The sequence below is a fragment of the Epinephelus lanceolatus genome, chromosome 7, assembly GCF_041903045.1.
Source record: "Epinephelus lanceolatus isolate andai-2023 chromosome 7, ASM4190304v1, whole genome shotgun sequence".
NCBI lineage: Eukaryota > Metazoa > Chordata > Actinopteri > Perciformes > Serranidae > Epinephelus > Epinephelus lanceolatus.
This window is the reverse complement of record NC_135740.1, coordinates 28,508,474-28,528,611: the sequence shown is the minus strand read 5'-3', so window position 1 is coordinate 28,528,611 and position 20,138 is coordinate 28,508,474. Positions and strand designations below refer to the sequence as shown.

The window sequence follows — 20,138 nt, the reverse complement described above, 5'->3', positions numbered from 1 at the left end:
TAATTTGTGAAAAGTAGACAAAGTTGCCTTCACTTTTTCCTCCCACAGGTGTATGAGTTCATGGAAAACTGGAGAAAATGTAGGCTCACTAGTCAATTAGGTTATAAAACCAACACTCTCTCCTCAGGTTGTTGCTATTCCTGGACTGCTGCTTTGACAGGAGATCTGTGTGGCCTGCTGCCCCCTGGTGGCCAAACTCCGTCTGCTCCGATTACATAAAACAGGCCTGTGTGTGTGAGTCATCACCCCCCAGTGAGGACAGATGGGAGGTGTGTGTGGTGTGTTTGTGTGTGTTTGTGTGTAGGACTGGGCGGAGCAAACAGCAGTGGACTGTGAAATAAGGGCTTTCCCCTCTCTCTTTTTCTCCCTCTCTCTCTTTTTCCTTAGGATTTTTTTTGTGGGTCAGGAGAATCAGTTAACACACAAGTGAAGTGCTGTGACAGTAAAAATAGAACAGAGGGCTGCAGAGCCTCAGTCCTGTTTCATTTAAACTGCAGCCATTTTGCCTTTCCTCTCCAATTTAAGGACGTTAGGACGTTGTAATCTACCTCGTCCTGCTGCAGAAATGAAACATTTTTAGATCATTAGAGAAGAAGAGAGGAATCTAAATGAGGCAGTGATCTTTCTTTATATTTTACTAACGTGGCTGCATATTAGGACAAGACAGAAACGTTTAAAAGGACAGAAATCACGATGATGTTAGCTGTTAGCTGGTTGTTGTGAGCTGATGATGTTAAAGAAAGAAGCGCATACATTTTGCTACAGAGGGCTGTGCTGAGTGTGTGGGTGCAGGTGAAGAGGGGGGTGGTTCTGATACGCTGGAACACACAGTCGAGCCTTCTCTGCGTCGTGGGCTGAACTCATACAAACAACAGTTACCCTGTAGACTTGCCTGCTGCACCCTCACACACGACTTCACATTGACACCATTTTATTTTGTAAAACAGATTTAGGGAACCAGACAAACAGTGATGGTGGTTGGATTACTGAGCAGGCCGTGTCAGGTGAAGCTGACAGGTTGGTCAGGTGGGCCGTCACACTGCTAAGTATCTGCTCCTTAATTGGGTGAAAGTACAATTTCAAGATTGTTTTTTGGGCTTTCTGCCTTTAATGACAGGACAGTTTGAGGTGTGAAGGTGGGTCTGCAGGCTGGAATCGAGCCAGCGGCTGCTGTGGTAAGGACATTGCCTTTCTACATTGGGCTGCCACTCTACCCACTGAGCTACTGGGCGCCCCAAAAGTACAATTTAAAGGCAGCCCAAATGTACTTTTAGGTCAGGACCATAGACTGTATAAAAATAATGGATGTCGCCACCATGATGTCATTCTTTGGTTTGTGGGCTCCCGTTTTGAGGCCTTGAGTTTGGCAGTTTGGCCGTCACTGTCTTGGGTTTTTGGAGCCAGAAGTGACCATATTGAGTCAAGAGGGTGGAGCTGTATAGGAGTGAGGGTTGGATCTGAGTCATAAGCCCTTTTTACACAGAGATCCTGCGATAGGGCCACAATGACGACCCATCATTACACGGGCATTGCTTTTTTATACGCAACCAAACAACACCAGCATAATGCCACCCCAGTGTGTGATCTCAGATAGCATGCCGGCTTTCTGGAAGCAAAAGAGCTGTAATGGGCGTGATGTATAACACAACAAGGTTGGCCTCTAGTGTGACATGTGACATACATGTTGGGTGATGCTTTTTAAACAAAAAAAAAAATGGCATAACATGGCAATAACAAGCATTTATTGTCCCTGTCATATGACAGTTAATCTCATCCTGCTCAGGGAATAAGGCGTTCCCCGACCTTATTGGCTCCCATTTGCTGACATTTCCTTTTGCTGCTCTTCTTCTTTGTGTTAGCTGCCAAATGCTTCTAGCTGCTTTTTACATCTCCTGATGGTGGGTTGCGCACATGATATGTCATCCTGCAGGCTGTCTCTTCAACATAGACGTTGATTTGGCACTGTTCCATCCACTGATGGTTTAAAGGTAGGACAACTCTGTCCCCCTTTTCCGCAGTCATACCTTCTGTAGAGAATTGCAAGGCAGAATAACAGTGTAGTATTCCTACCTTGAACAGGCAGTGTAAAATGGGCTATATATGGAGATTCCCCATAGACAGCATGTCACTCAAAGCGGCCACACCCTTAACTCTGCAAAACCTTAAGCCTGACTAAAATGTGAACAGGTGAGTCCCCCAATAGTTGTCATTTACAGGAAAATTAGCTTCAGGGACCAAACCCATTTTTGTACCAGGCTGGAAACATGTTTGTTTCTGCTGTAAAGCTGAGCATTTCAACATGGGGGTGAACGGGGACTGAGTTTTTGGAGCCAGCCACAAGTGGCCTGTTGAGGAACTGCAGTTTTTGGCACTTTATTTTTCAGCCCCTGGGGGTTGGAGCTTGGACAGGACCAGATAATGGTGTTGCCTGTCAGAGAGCTCAGAGTGACATCATACAGTCCCTGTTTGGACTATCTAATCTGCTGGCAGTCTCCATTTCTCATAGAGACGAGCTCTGTAAAGTATTTTCTCTTGTAAAACAGAAAAATACTGTACAAATAAAGCATAATCCTCACCTTGGAGTTATTTGCCCAAGTAAGTTTTCTTGTGTGGAGTCTACCTTGCTTCACTGTGGTGCACCAAACCATTACAGGCTCATTACTGCCTCCCTGAGGCCAAAGGGAGGAACACACCTTACTAAACAGGCAACAAGGAGCTCCTCAAAAACAAACTTCAACAAGTGACACAAGAGTGAGATTTGCCCTCTTTTGGAAGTGTTTTCAAACAGTATTTTTCAGCCACAAAAGAAAATAGGATGAAGACTAACTGGCTCGTTTGATGAATGTGCATCAGGTAAACTGCCCCAACTCCCTCAAAGAGCAGCACACAGTCACTTCACTGAGCTTTTGTGTGGAACAACATCATTTAAAGATAATACTTGGCCTCCACAGGAACGATCGGCCAACTCTTAGCACATTGTCAATGAAGAATATTAGAAGAATATTATTTTCAGGGCCGTAACCAATATCTATTACCAATTTATGTATATTTTAATTTTCCTAGAGCCCAAGAAGCTTTCTACAGGTGATCAACAATCTAAAACCCAAAGATATTCAGTTTATAATGATAAAAACTGAAAAAAGGAGCAAATCCTCACTTTGGAGAATGAGAATAAAAAGATAAATAAGAATGTGTTGTAGTAACTGACACAGAGGAAAAGGTATATTGTTTTATTTGGGTTTAAATCTTAGACAAAAAAAAAAACAAAGTACAACACAATCAGCAATGTGACAAACCTACAAAAGGCAGTGATGGAGCGCTTGTACATAGGAATGAACAGTGGAGGGTGACGGAGGAGCGTGGATTGCTGAGGTCTGATCTGAGTGGTTACTGAATCACGTCTGTCAACAGGAAATGGGGCTGACACGAATAAAGTGACAAACAGAGCGGAGCCGCAGATAAGGATGTAAACTGGTGAAAACAGATTAATCTGGGCGTGAATATCTCCACCTGAAGACAGACGGGAAATATGTCACACAGATTTGTTATCACCCTGAGCAGATGTGAAGAAAATAAAATCCCTTTTCATACACATTGACCACAGAATGATGCTGTCAGATAGGTGTCGATTAAAAAATAACAGTAAACGTAACACATTAAACACAAGGGAACAAATCTGAATTATTTCAGGGCTGTTATTTATCTGTTAGACATTACTGCTACATTTGTATACTGTACTGAATGTATATGGCTGACAGAAATGTGTGGCTTTCTTTGGACGTACAAAAAGTGTATAAAGAGTGTAACATCACAGTGACTGGTTGAACTGCATCGACCACTTTTGTTTTACAGCTTCATTTTCCGTTTTTATCTCCCCAGCTCTCTCTCCCTCTCCATCTTTCTCTGTGTCCCTCCACTCTTCTTCGTCTTTAAAAGGAGTACGGCCCGACGTAGATGGAGAGTCTGAGGGCGGAGCTGGTCTGGTAGTTGCCCTGGTAGCTGAGCAGAGGGTTGACTGACACCATCTCCAGGTCCAACGTGTACTCTCTGGGCCCCGACACAGCGCGGGCCAGCACCAGCATAGCACTGATATTATTGATTTGCTGGAGAAGACAAGACAAATGTTAGTGAGCATATTACTGCATACTTTTACATAAAGGAATTCTTTACTTGCACAATCTATTTTTCAAAGTTCACGTCTTTTTACTTCCTGTCAGCTCTACAGTGGCTAACATTGCTTTCCCCTCCAACCTTAAGTGCCACCTTAAGTTAGTTAACACTACTTGATTTTTCACAGTTAACTTTGTACATATTGCTGATCATATTTACTGTTTGTGTTTGGTGTTATTGATCATTTTGATAACGAACTCACTCTTAAAATAGCGAGGTTAGCCAGTCACTTAGCCTAGCTGGCTGCTAAAGTAAAGAAACACACCATCAACTTTATGATGAGGAGGGCGGTCAGCTTTACAGAGCTTTATCATAACCTCTCGCTTTCGCAAGACAGTATATGTCAGACAATTTAATATTTTTGGCAGCTCTTCACAGCACCAAATTTAAAAAAGGGCCCATGGCAACCTGACATTAGCTGAGCTCCAAAAGTCAGGCTAACTGAGTGGTTACCTTGTAAGACACTGAAGTGTTTACAGTGCTTTTTCATCCTTAAGTTGGTTAATGCTATTTGACTTTTCAGTTAGTTATGTACATATTATTATTAATATTTATGTATATGGTGTTTTTTGCTTCATTGCTATAATCACCTCAGTGTCTTAGAAGATAACCAATAGCTATCGTTTGTCACTCAGTGTAGCATCAACCTGATTTTTAGAGCTAAGCTTACATGAGGTAGCTTTGGTTCTTTATTACACTTGGTGCATGGAAGAGCTGCCAAAAATATTCAATTGACTGACATGTTCATTTTCTTCATTTTCTTTGTTCATTCGTTCGGTCTCCAAACAGATTATGGCTCTGTCCAGCAGAGGCTGAGATGCAGCTGACGGACAGAGCCATGATCTGTTTGGAGACCACACCATGCACATATTTAGATAAAAAACATCAATCTACATTACATTGTGTGTTTTTTTTATTCTGGTGGAAGTATTTTTAGTAAAAGTTGAAACAACAAAGATATGATTGGTTAAAGTGTGATTTGCATTGCCCTCCCTATTAACTTCAATAGAACTGACACCAAAGTCTGGCTCCTCAAATACCATCACTGTTGTCATGACTGTTCCTTCTTGATAGTTTCCTTGTCATCTACTGCAACATTGCAACAAGAAATACAGAGGGACCCTATTCATAATGATGTCAAGTTAGAAAATGTTAGAATAGAATAGAAGAGTTAGAACAGGTCTCCATCTTTTTGTGGTTTTACACTTTTCTCCTGCAGGCTTGGATTGAATCAAAAACCTTAAGCTGAGGTCGGGGCTTTATAAAAAGGTAGTGACCCGGTGCCAGAGCTTAAGCAGCAGGCATCCAAGAGACACAGCGCCAAAAAAAAAAAAAAAAAGCAAATATAGCAAGGCGAAATGTCAAACAAGAGTGAATCTGAGGGTTGGCTTTTACTTTTACTTTTTCTGGCAAGAGTGTTGGCAAACAGTAACCGACAGTCCTACATAGTGTACCTTTAAATAGATCTGCACTGAAAGGCAGTGTTGACCTGTTCTACAGTACAAAGTTTAACACACCAAAAACCACATGATCTACAGCATCTTAAAGTTCTTCTTTGACACTAATCGGCTTTTTTTCGTGTTTGGACCTACACAGATTTATTCAGTGGTAACAGAAACTCAGTATATTTGGATGTTGTATTAGGAGTTCCTTTGTTAGGATGCACTGCTTAAGAATGCAGTGTAATGGGTGACATTTCAAGTAGGTTTAGTCAGGAAGGAACTCCAGTAACGTGAAGGGTACAGCACTACCTGACAAATATGTGATGTTTAATAAAAAGTGTCAGTGTTTTTCCAACATATCCATCAAACCCTAAATATTTTTTATATATATATACTTTGATTAATCCTTGAGGGGAAATTCAATTTTTCACTCTGTTTGTCAATTGCAAACAGGTCCGAACACAAATATAATAGAGCTGCTCCTTACAGTCTGTGCAGTTAAAGCTCATAAGCCACGAATCATCACTTTGATCCAGGTTTGTCAGCAGTTTTCATAGTAGCACACCGAATCACTGCACAGAAGGAAGCATGCATCTACTCTACGTGACAGCACGAGATGTAAACATTGATAGTGTTCTCCCCAGTTGAGCTGTAACATTAGCTAGCTCAGTGGTGCTACAGTAGATGAGCTAGCAGTAGATGCACCCTTGCTTCTGCATGGTGATTTGGTAGGCGGGTGTAGTTTGGTAGACAGAAAATAGTTCCTACATGAAACAGCTGAAACACAACAAGGTCTGTGGATTATCCTGAGTAACTGGGTCATGATTTCTGGAAAGAGACATTGCTGTTGATTTGTACAAATTCATTATTTGGTGCTTTGAGTTCTACAAGACAAGTGCTATCTAGTTCCATTATTTTTGAGAGAAGGCAGACATCTCTATAGCTGATATCTCTAATATTTGGCAGTTCCCACCAGAACAATCCAGACTGATAAATAGCACTACAGATAAGAGGAAAACTATGCATTTTAGATTTTGTGGTGAACTGTCCCTTTAACTTTAACAATTATTAATCATACTCCTCTCTGTGCTAACAGTTCTCACCCTGATGTAGAAGTCTCCATTTTCATCTCCGGAGCGGATGCGGAAGGTGTTGTAAGCCCCTGGAGAGACGCTGGTGGCCTGAATCTGGAAGATGTCGGAGGGGACGGAGCGCTCAGAGGTGATGCTCATGTAGCGGTGGACGATGGAGAAAGGCAGATCTCGACAGACGGGCTTGTTGACAGGACACACACAGCGGCTGGATACACACACACACACACACACACAGACACACACAGTAAGGTGAGTACAGTAACTGCAAACTGTAGTAAGATTTGGTGCAGACAACATTAACAGTAGTTCATATATCAGCCAGCAGAGGGAGTAATATAACAGAGCAAAGTTCTCCTATAAAATGTTAAAAAATATTGAACAGTAGCCATTTTTTCCCTCATGTTTTTCTAAAACACATTTTATATGACCAAATCATCTGGGATTTGTTAATAGTGACACACACCTGTTACCAATCCAACACTTGTAACAGTGTAATAGTTTTCTTATTGCACTGGACCATGTTCAGAAGAAAAGGTTGCAAAGTTGGACTCATACGTGGAAAAAGTAATTGGGGTAATCTTGCAGCTTGAGCCATACTCAATACAGGGGCTGATTATATTCAGAGTTGATGGCCAGCACATATTTTAGTAATTGGGAAAAGGTGTGTGAAGTGTGCATGTTTGCTTATGAACACACACACGGGCTTTCATGAGGTGTCACTCACTTCTCAGACACCTGCACATAAGGGTCTTGGCAGCGGTTTGTGTCCACACACTGGTATCGTCCGTGGATGTTCACGCAGGTCTGCGTGTCGGTGCACTGATGTTCACCTGTCTCACATTCATTTATATCTGCGGGAGAGAAAAACAGTTGATGATGTCTGATTTGAACGGAGCTGCGGTCAAAGAATGAGTAACCTTTGAATCAGTGCAGCTTTTGTAACTCTGAAAGCACAGAGAGGAAGGTGTTGGTGCTGGGAGGAAATGGAGGCGGGCTTGTGCTTACCCTGGCATAGTCTGGTGCCCTGCAGCTGGTATCCTTCTGGGCACACACAGGAGAACTTCCCAGGTTCGTTGACACACTGGTACTGGCACAGGTAACTGGAGTAGCTGCACTCATCAATGTCTGCCGAGTGAAAAGTTCAGGTTTTATTCATTGTTCACAGTTAAAGGTGGAACGGGAACAAAAAACAGAGGAGGCTGGCATCACTGACACTGTGAAATTTGCACTCGTATTAATCCTTCTTACCGTTACAAGCGAAGCCATCAGGCCCCAGTTCATAGCCCTGGTCACAGCGACAAAGGAAAGTGCCGTATGTGTTATAACACCTCTGAGAGCAGGGGGCACCCATCTCACATTCATTCACATCTGCAGGGAGGCAGATTTAATAGTTTCATTTAAATGCTGACAGAGTCAAAGAGCACACACATCCCAAAAACATTTAATCAAAAACTTTAACTGAAGGCAGAAATCACCAAATTCAAAGGCCCTGCAAACATATTTTCTCAATTAGCTCGTTACTGTGAGTGATGGGGTCCAAAATTAATACACAATTTTCTGCCAGAGTTGAAACAGTTTTGGTTTCTTCACAAGAGTTTTTTGTCCGTGCTGTTTTCCTCACTGGGTCAGAGCGAGAAGGGCTCTGTGTGTTTGTGCCCAATGTGCCAGAGTCCAGACCTTTGAATCCAACTAACTCCTCCAAGTGCGAGTTGACTGATTGGTCTGGCATTGAGTCATGAAGCAGAGGTTTCTCAGTTACAATAAAAAATTACAAATGAGCGCTATTGGGGGAGTCAATTAGCCAGTCAGTCCCAAGAGTAATGTCATGCTGTTGTCAAGCAGTGTGCCAGATAACCAATGAGAAGTAATACCCACAATGGCGAGTGCTACAGACTCGCTGGAAGGGTAATGGAGTCTCACAATCACATTTTCTAGGCCCGAAAAAGTCATGGAATTTGTAAAAGTCATGGATTTTTATTGTGTTAGTAATCTTCCGTGAATAACCTTCCAAGTAATGTAACATAACAGCAAATTTATTTTTTGTAGTCGTCGATGCAAGGTAGCTTTAACGTGCCTCGATGTGTGATGTGTTTTCGTCTCTCCCTTCATGTTTACCAGCTACTGAAATTCTGTTTGAATAGAGTTTGAATCTGATCTTAAGTGCTATATCTTAGGCAACTTGACTTGCTTGAGTTTCTTGAGGATGTTTCGCCTCTCATCCAAGAAGCTTCTTCAGTTCTAACGGACTGGTGCAGAGTCACAGGCTTTAAACCCTGTAAATATGATATGTTTGAAAAACGCCAGACAAGTAAACATACGTCAAAAAAAAAAAAAAAAAAAAAGGATCCTTAATAAGTCACAGAAAGTTTTAAAATGTTGTCCATGAATATGTGATAATATTTTTTGAAGAGCAACACCCTTACTATTTTTTTTTCCTCTGATATCTTGACGTAAATTGTCAACCTATGTAGTCATGTAATGTTACAGAGAAATACTTTCAGGTGTGCCTTACTGATTTAGCATCACACTACTGTAATATTGTCAGACTCATGAGGGACAGTTTGAAAAAGAGATCCAAATCGATGCAGCAGAACCAGAGACATCATCTTTTTTAATTCTACGCATTCCTCTGGTGCCTATGTTACCAACAATGCAACTTGGTCATGGACAGTTGCATTAGAGATTTGGTTTAGTTATGCTAGTGGCCTCTGATATAGCCTCTAACCTTTGGTCTAAAGCCGAGATGAGGATCCAAAGAGGTTTGGCAAGCTCACTTCTTTCCAACTCAGCACCCCCATGTTTTCTTTTTTCTTTTCAAACTTGTAGTCAAGGCTTTATAGACTTGATATGACTATTGACATAAGCACTGACTTAAGCAATAGTTTTCCCCAAGACCTGTAAGCACACTTTGATGTGTGAAATCTGTAATATTCTTAACTACATTTTCAAAGGCTTTACGTTCTGTATGTTTTGACAAAAGCCTGAGTACGATCTCTGTAAGACTGAATTGAGTGGAAGCTACACTTTGCAGACTTTTTGCCTGATTTCAGAGACAGTGGCTGTGAAAGTTGAGTCTTATAATTCGTTGCAGAGGGCGTCACTCACCAATGCAGGATCTGTTGTTTCCTGCCAGCTGGAAACCAGGTTCACACTGACAGGAGAAGGAGCCGGGGACATTGACACAGCGATGTTGGCAGTACCTGTACCTGCACTCATCAATGTCTGAGATGGAGAAACAGAGTCAGAGGAGGGATATTCACATTCCTGCACATTATTAAGGTCACTCTTGCAGCTGTAACTAACTTCCCCCTCAGGCCATGTGGCAAAAAAAATCTGAGTTGTCTTATTTAAGCTTGCTTAGTTACAGGATAAATTCAAATTATCTCACCAATGCACTCTGTGCCAACCTTGCGATAACCATCAGGGCACTGACAGGTGAAGGCACCCAGTGTGTTGATGCACTCCTGGCTGGGCTGGCAGTCATGTTCGTCTCGCTCACACTCGTTGATATCTGTGTTTGTGGGTGAAGTGAAACAGGGACACACATGTAAAAGAAATGTGGTTATTGTGATGAATCACGGCGTCATTCACCGTGACTGAATGACACAGTGTGACTGTTGCAGTGCAGACGATGGCGACTCTGTTCTCCTCATTTGCACCCGACAGCTGAGAATATCACATCATGATGAATCATGTGTGCTGTCCCAGATGAACACCTCGCTGTCCTCCAGTGTGAGTAGGTTTCTCGCTGCTAGTCAGATTCTTAAAAACACAGCAGCTGTCCTGGTGTGAAATCTTCCAAATTCCTACACTGTCTGTCTGCCCCCCGTGGACTCATACTCACTCACACCCACGCAGTTTGCACCAACATGCAGCCTCCAGTCCCAACACCTGCTACAGCCACCTGTTCCTTGCAATCTGTGGCCGCCGACAATAAACTTACACAATCACACACACAAACATGCTTAATGATCACTCATCCTGTGGCCACCTGTCCACCTCCAACCCCCCAGACCTACAAACCAGACACTCACCCTCACAGCTGTCTCCCTGCACCTCGTAGCCCAGAGGGCAGGGGTTGGTCTCGGTGGGCGTGATGGCGGGCTCTGGGGCCGGGATGACTGACGCAGAGCGGGGAAGGCACAGGTACCCTCCGTAGTGGTTGAAGCACTTCATTTCCCCTTTGCAGGCATCTGGAATGGTCTCACACTCGTTTATGTCTGATGAGACAAAACTTTACTTGTTAGGAACAAATCAGGACACAACATGAAGAGCAACAGCATGATCACAGCTGAGAATTAGGTGTTGAGATGGAATAAACGCAGGTAAAAGAGCACTTTACCTTTGCAGTGCTCAGTCTGATGGTCCCAGTGATACCCATCTGTGCATTCCTACAAAAAGCAGCAGAGAGAGAAAGAGAGTGTGAGAAAACGATGGAAAGAAAGATGTGAACAGGCCCTCCGAGCCAAGTAGTTGCATAATATATTCATAATACATAATATATCCCCAGTAGTGGGACTGTAAAAAAAGAAACCAAGAAACTTGTTTCCCCTGTGTTCATGAAGCTAGGCCAAAGAGAAAAGAAGTCTACCGCTGTTAAAGGATTTGTGACATTTTAAACTACTTTCCTCTAAGCCAAATGTCACTTCAGAAACAAAGAATTTAAGGCCACTGTTTGGAAAAAGGGTCATTATCATTCTGGGGAAAAAAGTATTGCTGTGTGCTGCATGGAAAGAAAAAGTGACGCCTAAAAGAAACATGGAATTAGAGCTAAAATTACCCCCAGCTACGACTACTATAAAATGCTGAAGAGGGAAAACTGCTGTGGAATATTAAACAAGTAGAAGATGAGGACATAAATAGAGCTAAGAGAGGAGAGAGGGGATTTGAGGCCAACGTTTCCACATGAAGAATCTGTGATATATCATATGGAGAAAAAAAAAGAAGGTGCGTATAAAAAGAAAGGAGCGTGAGAGGAGGAGAGAAGGAGGCAGAGAGATCCGTCCATCCTTACCGTGTAGGTGTCACTTTCTGTGGGCGGCTGTGAAATAGCACTGCGGAGGAGCACAGACACACATATGCACACGCACAAGATTGACACACAAGCACCCTGCATACTAATGCACTAATTTGCGGGAGATGGGATGGGAACACACGTAAACATGCACACAAACACACACACACACACACACACTGCTAACAGACAGGTAGCGCTGCTGTACAGATGACACGGGCAGCCAAGACGTGGTATCTGTATATCAGAGGGAGAGACATAAAAAAAAAACAACATTAGAAACTGAGAAATCACAAAATGGTTTCAGTCTGAAAACACACTGGTGCTATGAGTGCTCCTACAGCTGAAGTGGATAAATCAACTGGAAGCAAAGAAGCACTGGAGCCAGTTTTTAAGTAGTCAGTCAGAACACAAACAGTTAGCGTCTTGGACTTGGTTCACTGTTTGTTAACAAAACAGTTCCCCCTTGATCGCAGCAGGAATAAATGGAATGAATCAGTCTGCCAGGTAAAAAACATAAACATTGTGACGTACTCCATCCTTCGGCTGAAAATAACAAAGTCAACATGAACAGAAATACTTTCATATTTACTGCTCACAGAGGACAGACTGTGTCTGCAGACTGTCAGACTACAATTCAGTGGAATGATAGTCTCGCCGCACGCTGCCCCCTGAGGTTCACTGTGTATCAGAGTAATGTCGCTGGGAGCAAATAAATCCTGGCTATTAGATACATATTTTACAACAGCATGTCCTGCTCAGCTGCTCCCGTCTGTGAGACACAAGTTAATTTGTCACTGAGACAAGGAATCCCTGTGGATGAAGAAGATTTAAGGCCCTAAATCTACTCTACATCAGAGACTTATCAACGCTCAGTAAAATTAGGGCTGCGACTGACGATTACTTTGATCGTTGAGTAATCTGTTGATTATTTTCTCAATTAATCAATTCATTTTTGGGGGTATAAAAAGTCAGGAAATGTTGATAAGCATTTCCCAAAGGCCAAAATGATGTCCCCAAAAGTCTTGTTTTGTCCACAACCTTCAGTTTCCTGACATTGAGGAGTAAAGAAACCAGAAATATTCACATTTAAGAAGCTGGAATCAAAGCTTTCTTCTTTAAAAATTACTCAAATCGATTATGGGGTTATCAAATAAGTTGCCACAGTACACCACAGCATTTAGAGCCTAAGCTAATTAGCAATGCCCGCCCCTAGCTGGGCCTTAAGATAGGAAAGACTCAGCAACAAGAACACAAAGTACAAACAACAATAGAAATACAGGCAGAACAATACAAGACACAAACTGCAATACATAATTAGCACCATAGAATAGGAAGCACCAAATTATCCATGACTGCATAACTTATTCCTCTTCAAATTCTGTCTCAGTTTGAGTTAAAGTGATCGAAATCAGGATCCAATTTGAGTTCTGTAGGTAAAGAATTCCACATGTTAATTTCACGGACAGAAAAAGCCGTTTGTTCAAATGAGGATTTACACAGAGGAACTTTACAATTCCCACTGGCTGCTCCATGTGTTACTGAGCTAGAAGCTCTAAGTGGAGGTACAGTTGACGTCTTATTGATTAGCTGTTGCAGCTCTGGGTAAAGTGTGCCAGAAGCTGGGGAGGCCTCTCATGAAAGCCCAGTATTCATGTTAATGACGTTTGTCTCATCACTAGGCCCTGCAGGGGGTATCAGGCTGTGCCGTCATAAAGCCAATGTGCCCTCCCCTCTGATACTCCCCCCTGGCCTTATACATTATATCTGCTCTTGACTGCAGTGGCCAACCCAACTGGTTTAAAAGAGGGCAACTTCATGTGAGTGTCATGACGCACTCAGTTGTCCAGCCACCATCACTATAAAACTGGTTTCACTACCAGTTGCCACAGATTAGTTACCCCACTGGTTGGGGAAACTTTTTTGAAATTACCAGTATCTCGGGGTCTTTTTCGTGAAGGAGGGTAGAATGGAGCGTGAGATGGATTGGCAGTCGTGGTGAAGAGGGAGCTGAGCTAGAAAGCAAAGCTCTCCATTCACTGGTCCATCTACTTCCCAACCCTCACCTATGGTCATGAGCTCTGGGTAGTGACCGAAAGAAAGAGATCACTGATACAAGCTGCCGAAATGAGTTTCTTCAGGAGGGTGGCTAGGCTCATCCTTAGAGATAGGGTGAGGAGCTCAAACATCTGGAAGGAGCTTGGACTAGAGCCGCTGCTCTTTCGTGTCCAAAGGCCTCCTGGGTGCCTCCTGTTAGAGGTGTTCTGGGCACATTCAACTGGTAGGAGGCTCCGGGGCAGACCCAGAACATGCTGGAGAGATTATATATCTCATCTGGCCTGGGAACACTTCAGGATCCCCCAGGAGGAGCTGGAAAGTGTTGCTGGGGAGAGGGACTTCTGGAGTGCTTCTGGACTTCCTGCTGCCCCCACTTATCCAGCCCTGAATAAGCGGTTGAAAATGGATGGATGAATGTCTCTTGACATGTCTTAAAATAAAAAAGGAAGGACTGCTCGTTCTTCTGACGAATCATAATTATGAAGTGCCACATTGTCAGAAAATTTTTACCACTGGACTGAAAGCCCAATTGTCCAAGTGCCCAGTACACGAAGGCATGACCCACCCTACTCTGCCTCTGATTGGCATATCCTGATATTCTTACCCTAACCAACCTCACTCCTCAAGCCTAAACCAACCCATTCAACAAAGGCAACGGCTATTTGCCAGTGCAGGGTGGGTCCTGCCTTCACTATAGGAGGAAGAATAATTGGCACCCATTGTCCTGAAAACAAACACGAGGTGTGTAATTGGTTGAGTTAGGGTAAAATAATCAGGGTAAGCCAGTCACAGGCAGAGTATGGCAGGCCGTGCCTTCACCATAGTGAGACGGTCCAATGACCATAATTCTCAAACAGCCCGTTGGAGCAATGCACATTTGTTTTTGTTAGACCACACTGTCAGTCAAATGGTCTTTTGGTCCAATGGGCCTATTTGTAGATGACTGAGTCTTTGGGACTATGAGCTCTTGGAGCAATGGCATAAAGAAACTTGGTAACAAAATTTATATTGAGCCACCAAATGAAACAAACAACCTGTTAAAGTAAGTAGCCTACTGTGTTGACTTGCATGTTAGGACCATGCTAAGTAGCATGCTAAGAGCTAGTTAGCTTGGGGAAGCAGGGAAATATTGTTCTTGCATATTTACTCCACTACATTTATCTGAGAACTGAAGTTAGTAGTTGCATTAATTTATAAGATATATACAAAATGTGATCAGCTAATAAGGAAACAATGTTTATTATTATCGATTAAAGGTGCTGCACACCCACACAGGTGATTTCATTCACGTGGCTGATTAGACCTGCTCTGGTTCAATGATGACAAGCTCTGCTAGGATTTACATGAGGTCACCACTAAGAATGACAAAGGTGTCCAGAAACAAAACTAACAGAAGAGCTCCTGAAGTTTTATGTAGTAGCTACTTTTGATCTTGTTTTGCTAGATAATAACTGTATTATTATGAAATATGACGTTGTGGGTGTAAGGGCCCTATATTGAAAGGGGCCATTAGGCATAGTGAGTACTTTCATTTTGGATCCTTAAAGTTAATTTTGCTGGTAATGCTTACGTATTTTGTACACAACCAGAATTCTGAATGCAGGGCTTTTACTTGCAGTGGAGTGTTTTTACACTGTGGTATTGCTTCTTTCACTTACGTAAATGACCTTAATATTTTACTACAACATTCTGTGCAGTGTTGTGTGTGTTTGACTTAGATTTATAGTGTATTATGTTTGCTGAGTATTCTGATGGACTGGGCTTTCCTCCCAGCACACACACAACCACCCTTCAGTTAATGTTCCTGGAGAGAGGCTATAAGTGTTTAAGCTGACTCTAAAACATAAACAAATCACCTTTTCCAGCTCCCGCAGACCAAAAGAGTCGAAAAAAAACCCCAGACCAATTGAAGGAATGAAAAAAATTCTGAGCAAGTGCTGTTTGCAAAGTCAGTGAGCTCCAGTTAAAATACGTGACGGGAAGGTTATAATCACTGACTGTCTACGTGCACAAACGCACTGATGTAAACTCCCGAGGCCACATTTGCAGGCACTGCTTATTGTTGTGTCTCGTTTTGAGAGAAACAGAAGGCCACAAGGTGACGTGGGCACCCTCAAATACTTGATGGATGACATCATCGGCCATTTGTGACCTTTGCGTGGTGAAATGCAGCAAAACATGCTCTCACCCTGTAAGCATGGACGGTAACACATGCCGCCGTGCAATCAGACAGCCACAGTACGTGACCTCTCTGACTTGGCCCGGCGGACACTTACAACCAGCAAGAATGTGGCCCAAAACCACCCAAAAACAAACTGACCATCAGCTCAGGGTCCAGTCACTCACTGGCTACTGAGTGCGGGCAGCAGGGATGCATGGGTGTTGCCCTGATGCCGCTGGAGATCAAGTGGCGGTGGACCTCTGGAATGCCCGTGGCAAGGATGTGGGCGCCAGTTCCCAGCTGGGATGCCCTGCCACGGCAGTGGTTCCCAGAGTATCAGGTTCTGGGAAACCCCCCATGGTTCACATAAGAGGAAAGCTGGTGCCAAACCTCCAGCCACTGCTCCCCTAACCTCTCATCTCCCCTCATTGTGTAGGAGGATGCCAGGGAATGTGACCCGAGTGCAGGAATTCATTGTCTGGGTTTTGACTGACGTAAAGAAACACAGGTTGACTGTAACACCACATCACATCAAAATAATCAACAAGTACATAGATTCATCATTTCTGTCATTTTTCAATCAAAGATACTAAATGTTTTATTGGTGTCAGCTTCACAGTTATGATGATTTGAAATATCTGTGGGTTTTAAACTGTTGGTCAGACAAAACAAGACATCTGAAGACGTGTTGAGCTCTGGGAGCTTGTGATGGGCTTCTTTTTTGTTTTTTTACTGTTTTGACATTTGTTTTGACTTGGACTTGAATGAGACTTTAGTCACAAATTCACTGACTTTAGACTCGATAAAAGTGGGAAACTTGCAACTCAACTTGGACTTAAACACCAGTGACTTGTGACTTGTCTTGGACTTAAGCCTTTTGACCTAAAAATACTTGATACCCAAGCCCAAAAATTGGGTATTGTGTGCCATGAATCAATTTGTTTCCCTTAATTTCCTGAATCAGCTAATGTTAATCTTATTAATTACCAACAAGTCGACACTTAATTCCCCAGATTCCCTTTGAAATAATCTGACAGCGTCCAGTCAAGTTAGGAGAAAACCATGAAGAACTAACGTCACGTTACTGAGCACCAGTTGAAAAAATTCCAAAAATAATTACAAAACACATACAAAAATTATGTGGTTGTCAAGAGAAACCAAATTGCAGTATGCAAAACATGCAGACTGAAGGCGCAACAACTTCAAACCTCATTCGTCATCTGAGGTTGCACAAAGAACAGGGGAAGAAGTTTTAACATAGTCAGCGAGATAATGTGGGTGCTATGAGCTAATTGTGGTATTAGTTAATAGTGCTGTATGAAAGTGCAATGTCAGCACTGCTGTCGTATGATTAAGTTCAGTCACGCTAGTTTTAACAAATGAATTCAAATGAAGCATTCATGATTTCTGTAAAGTTAAAATGGCCTTTTGGTGAGGAGTCATTATGACTTGTTTAGGACTCAAAAGTCAAAGTTCTTGAGACTTGCGACTTGCAAAACACTGACTGGGTTCCACCTCTGGCCCTCGCTGACACCTCAAAATATCCCTGCCCGAACACCTGTTGTGTGTAGTATCAACAATAATATAATCACCATTTGGGGCCTGTCTTTGCCTCAGTAACAGCAGGCTGACCCATTTCTAAATTCTCACTGTCAGCACAATTTAACAAGCAAAATGTCAGGCGGCTCACAAAAGTGACCACATGGGGACGAGGGAAAACACACAGTTGGACCACACACACACACACACAGAGTGTAAACAGCAGGACGACCATCGTGGGTTGTAGTGTATACATAGCTAACTTTGTGTTGTTCTGCTCGGCTGTGCGTAGAGCAGCCTGAGAACATGGTGGCCCTGCGCTTTCCAGCTGTGCTTTGTTACCGTTGTGGCAGTGAACCTGCAAATCCACAACTAGGGGGTCACTTTTACACACCCACACACACACACACACACAACGTCCTGTTCTGGGAAACTCCTTAGCCAGTGATGGATAATGGCCTGTGGGAGAAATTCACACACTTTAACCGTTCTGTTCTCTCACTGCTGATACTGCTCTGTCTCCCTGTGTAAAGGGTGTTAAAGGGCTGTGATGTATTAGTGTATGCATACAATGTGGCACGAGATGATGCGCTGCTCTCAGGGGACCTCGTCTTCCTTCCCGTTGCTTTTATAATCCCACCTGAGACATTACAGTGATGGTGGAGCTGTCACATGTTAGCTATTAGGAGTAAACTGTATAAACAGTGATAAAATACACTGTCAAAGTCGTAAAGCAGCATCCTAAACTGTCTGTGATGTTATCCAGAGACGTTTGTGTGTGTATGTTCTTGTAGCTGCCACCTGTTTCTTCTTGTTTAATAGAGGAAAAGAGAGGAAGAATTCACCCCCCCTCTGCGTGACTAAACTGAGATTGTGACACTGACTTTAAGAGTTGTACAAGAGGGATGAGGTGGAAGAACTTTTGCAACATACTGTACAATAATACATGCCCTGTGACTCATTACCTCTCTTCCTGTCTATCCCCCTATTACAGTCTCTGAAGCACGGAGCCAAGAAGCAAACTACACAGACTGTGAGCCACAGTATCTTGGCTCCTGTGAAGAGCAAAGTGTAGCAGAGCGGAGAGCACAGCAGTGGTGCAGCTGTGACGTGTATGGCCTGTACCAGAAAAGTGGGTAAGAGGTACATCTCACCTCCGATAGTTCGTCTTAAAACTCAGCAAACGTGGTAAGTCATTGTCTTGTTGACACAGATCTCCGCTAACAGATGTGAAAGAAACAAAGGGAAACTCACAGCTGAATCTTTCCGGATGTGTCTTCTCCCTCTGACCAGTGTGTCCTTCTGCTAGCTGCGGTCGTCCCGGCTGAGTTGGCGTACAGAAGTGGTCCCTTAAACTCCTGCCTGTATGACCCTGAGAGAGTGAGTGGGGAGACCGACAGCTGGAGCAGCTGAACACATGCAAAGGGAGGGAGAGAAAGAGCGCAGGCAAGAGACGGAGAGAAGAGAGGGAGGAGAGGGACAGCCCATTCTTACCCCCCCCACCCCGACCTCCTCCCCCATCTGGCCCCCTGCACTGCCACTCTCCAAACCCCCTCTCCCTGACCCCCCAGGATGCAAATTCCTGGTCTGCGGCCCAAATACCAAAATTCCAAATCCGTCCAAATCGCAGGCGGAACAACAACTCACAGATTCACACACTTGCCCCCCCCATCTTCTTACCCAATGCCCCCTCTTACGGGTCCCACAACACACCTGGTTTCATTTAAACTAAACCCCCGCAAAAGCCCCAAGCTCTCCCACCCTTTCCCTCCCTCCCTTTTCCCATTTACCCCCTATCTATCTATACTTACCTCCCCCATCTTTTTTTTCCATAAAGCGACTAAAGCCCTTGCTCTCGTCCAATCTGACATGCAGGATATTTATAGCTGGGGAGAGAGAAGTTAATGGAATGTGGACAAAAATTAGAGAGTGGAAGAGAGAGAGCGGAGACGTATTCGGAAAATTTGTCAGCTTGTTCCTCAGAATAAAACCGGTGCTGCTTTCTGGGATGAAATAAGAGAAAATAAAATGCTATCATTATTCTTGACCAACTTCGCTGCTCTGTTTGTACGTGACTAATCCATTACTGCTCTTGGAATCATTTCCGGCAGCGTTTCTTCTTGCAAATTTAGCCGTCTGTTATGTTGCAAACTGGTCAAGATGTTGCCTAACCCATGTCAGATTTTATTAGTTTTAGTCTGACTCAGCTCGAAGTCAAACTTGAAGGTCACCCTCGTGTTTCCCCACAAAATGAGAGCCTCTTCAGAATTAAATGAGCACCAGTCGCATTGCTGTAATTGCGAGCATTATTCCACGATACTTGATGTATGTAATGTAATGTAACACCAATTACAAAAAGATTGCATGTGTTAAAGTTTACCACCAAATTTTCTTTAATAGACACACTTATCTTTTTAAAGCGCACAATCAGGCTATTTATAACATTAGGGGTACAATTATTGTATTTTTCTCAGGTTTCTTTCCCCCCAAAGAAAATCTTTGGTTTAAAAACCCTCACTTAGCTTCACATTGTTTATCTGTCCTGGCTTTCTGGGTGGTGGCAGCGGTGGCAGCTGTCATTACAGGGGATGTTGTTAAAAGTCACACAGACAACCCCCTGGCTGGACCAACTGTGCCCCCCTGGTTGGTCCATTATTCCC

At 43.3% G+C, this 20,138-nt stretch overlaps 1 protein-coding gene across 1 annotated transcript; it reads right to left on the bottom strand.

Moving 5' to 3' along the window:
* Window positions 1–3,216: 3,216 nt before the first annotated feature.
* efemp2a (EGF-like fibulin extracellular matrix protein 2a) lies at window positions 3,217–18,925 on the bottom strand. Its single transcript, XM_033630913.2, has 11 exons — window positions 18,733–18,925; window positions 11,721–11,957; window positions 11,049–11,097; window positions 10,741–10,926; window positions 10,095–10,217; window positions 9,812–9,928; window positions 7,955–8,074; window positions 7,712–7,831; window positions 7,431–7,557; window positions 6,716–6,911; window positions 3,217–4,103 (listed from the first exon to the last, which is right to left on the bottom strand). Exons 2-11 carry the CDS (start codon window positions 11,820–11,822, stop codon window positions 3,930–3,932), a joined length of 1,314 nt encoding a protein of 437 aa, XP_033486804.1. The 5' UTR covers window positions 11,823–11,957; window positions 18,733–18,925; the 3' UTR covers window positions 3,217–3,929.
* Window positions 18,926–20,138: the final 1,213 nt, after the last annotated feature.

What these genes read in the sequence shown, in the direction of transcription:
- efemp2a (XM_033630913.2), bottom strand. Translation starts at nt 11,822, where the DNA reads ATGCAGGGTGCTTGTGTGTCAATCTTGTGCGTGTGCATATGTGTGTCT. An exon ending in GGTTGGCACAGAGTGCATTG is followed by an intron (nt 9,929 to 10,094) that starts GTGAGATAATTT and finishes TCTCCATCTCAG; the next exon opens with ACATTGATGAGTGCAGGTAC. An exon ending in TATGTGCAGGTGTCTGAGAA is followed by an intron (nt 6,912 to 7,430) that starts GTGAGTGACACC and finishes GTGTGTATCCAG; the next exon opens with CCGCTGTGTGTGTCCTGTCA.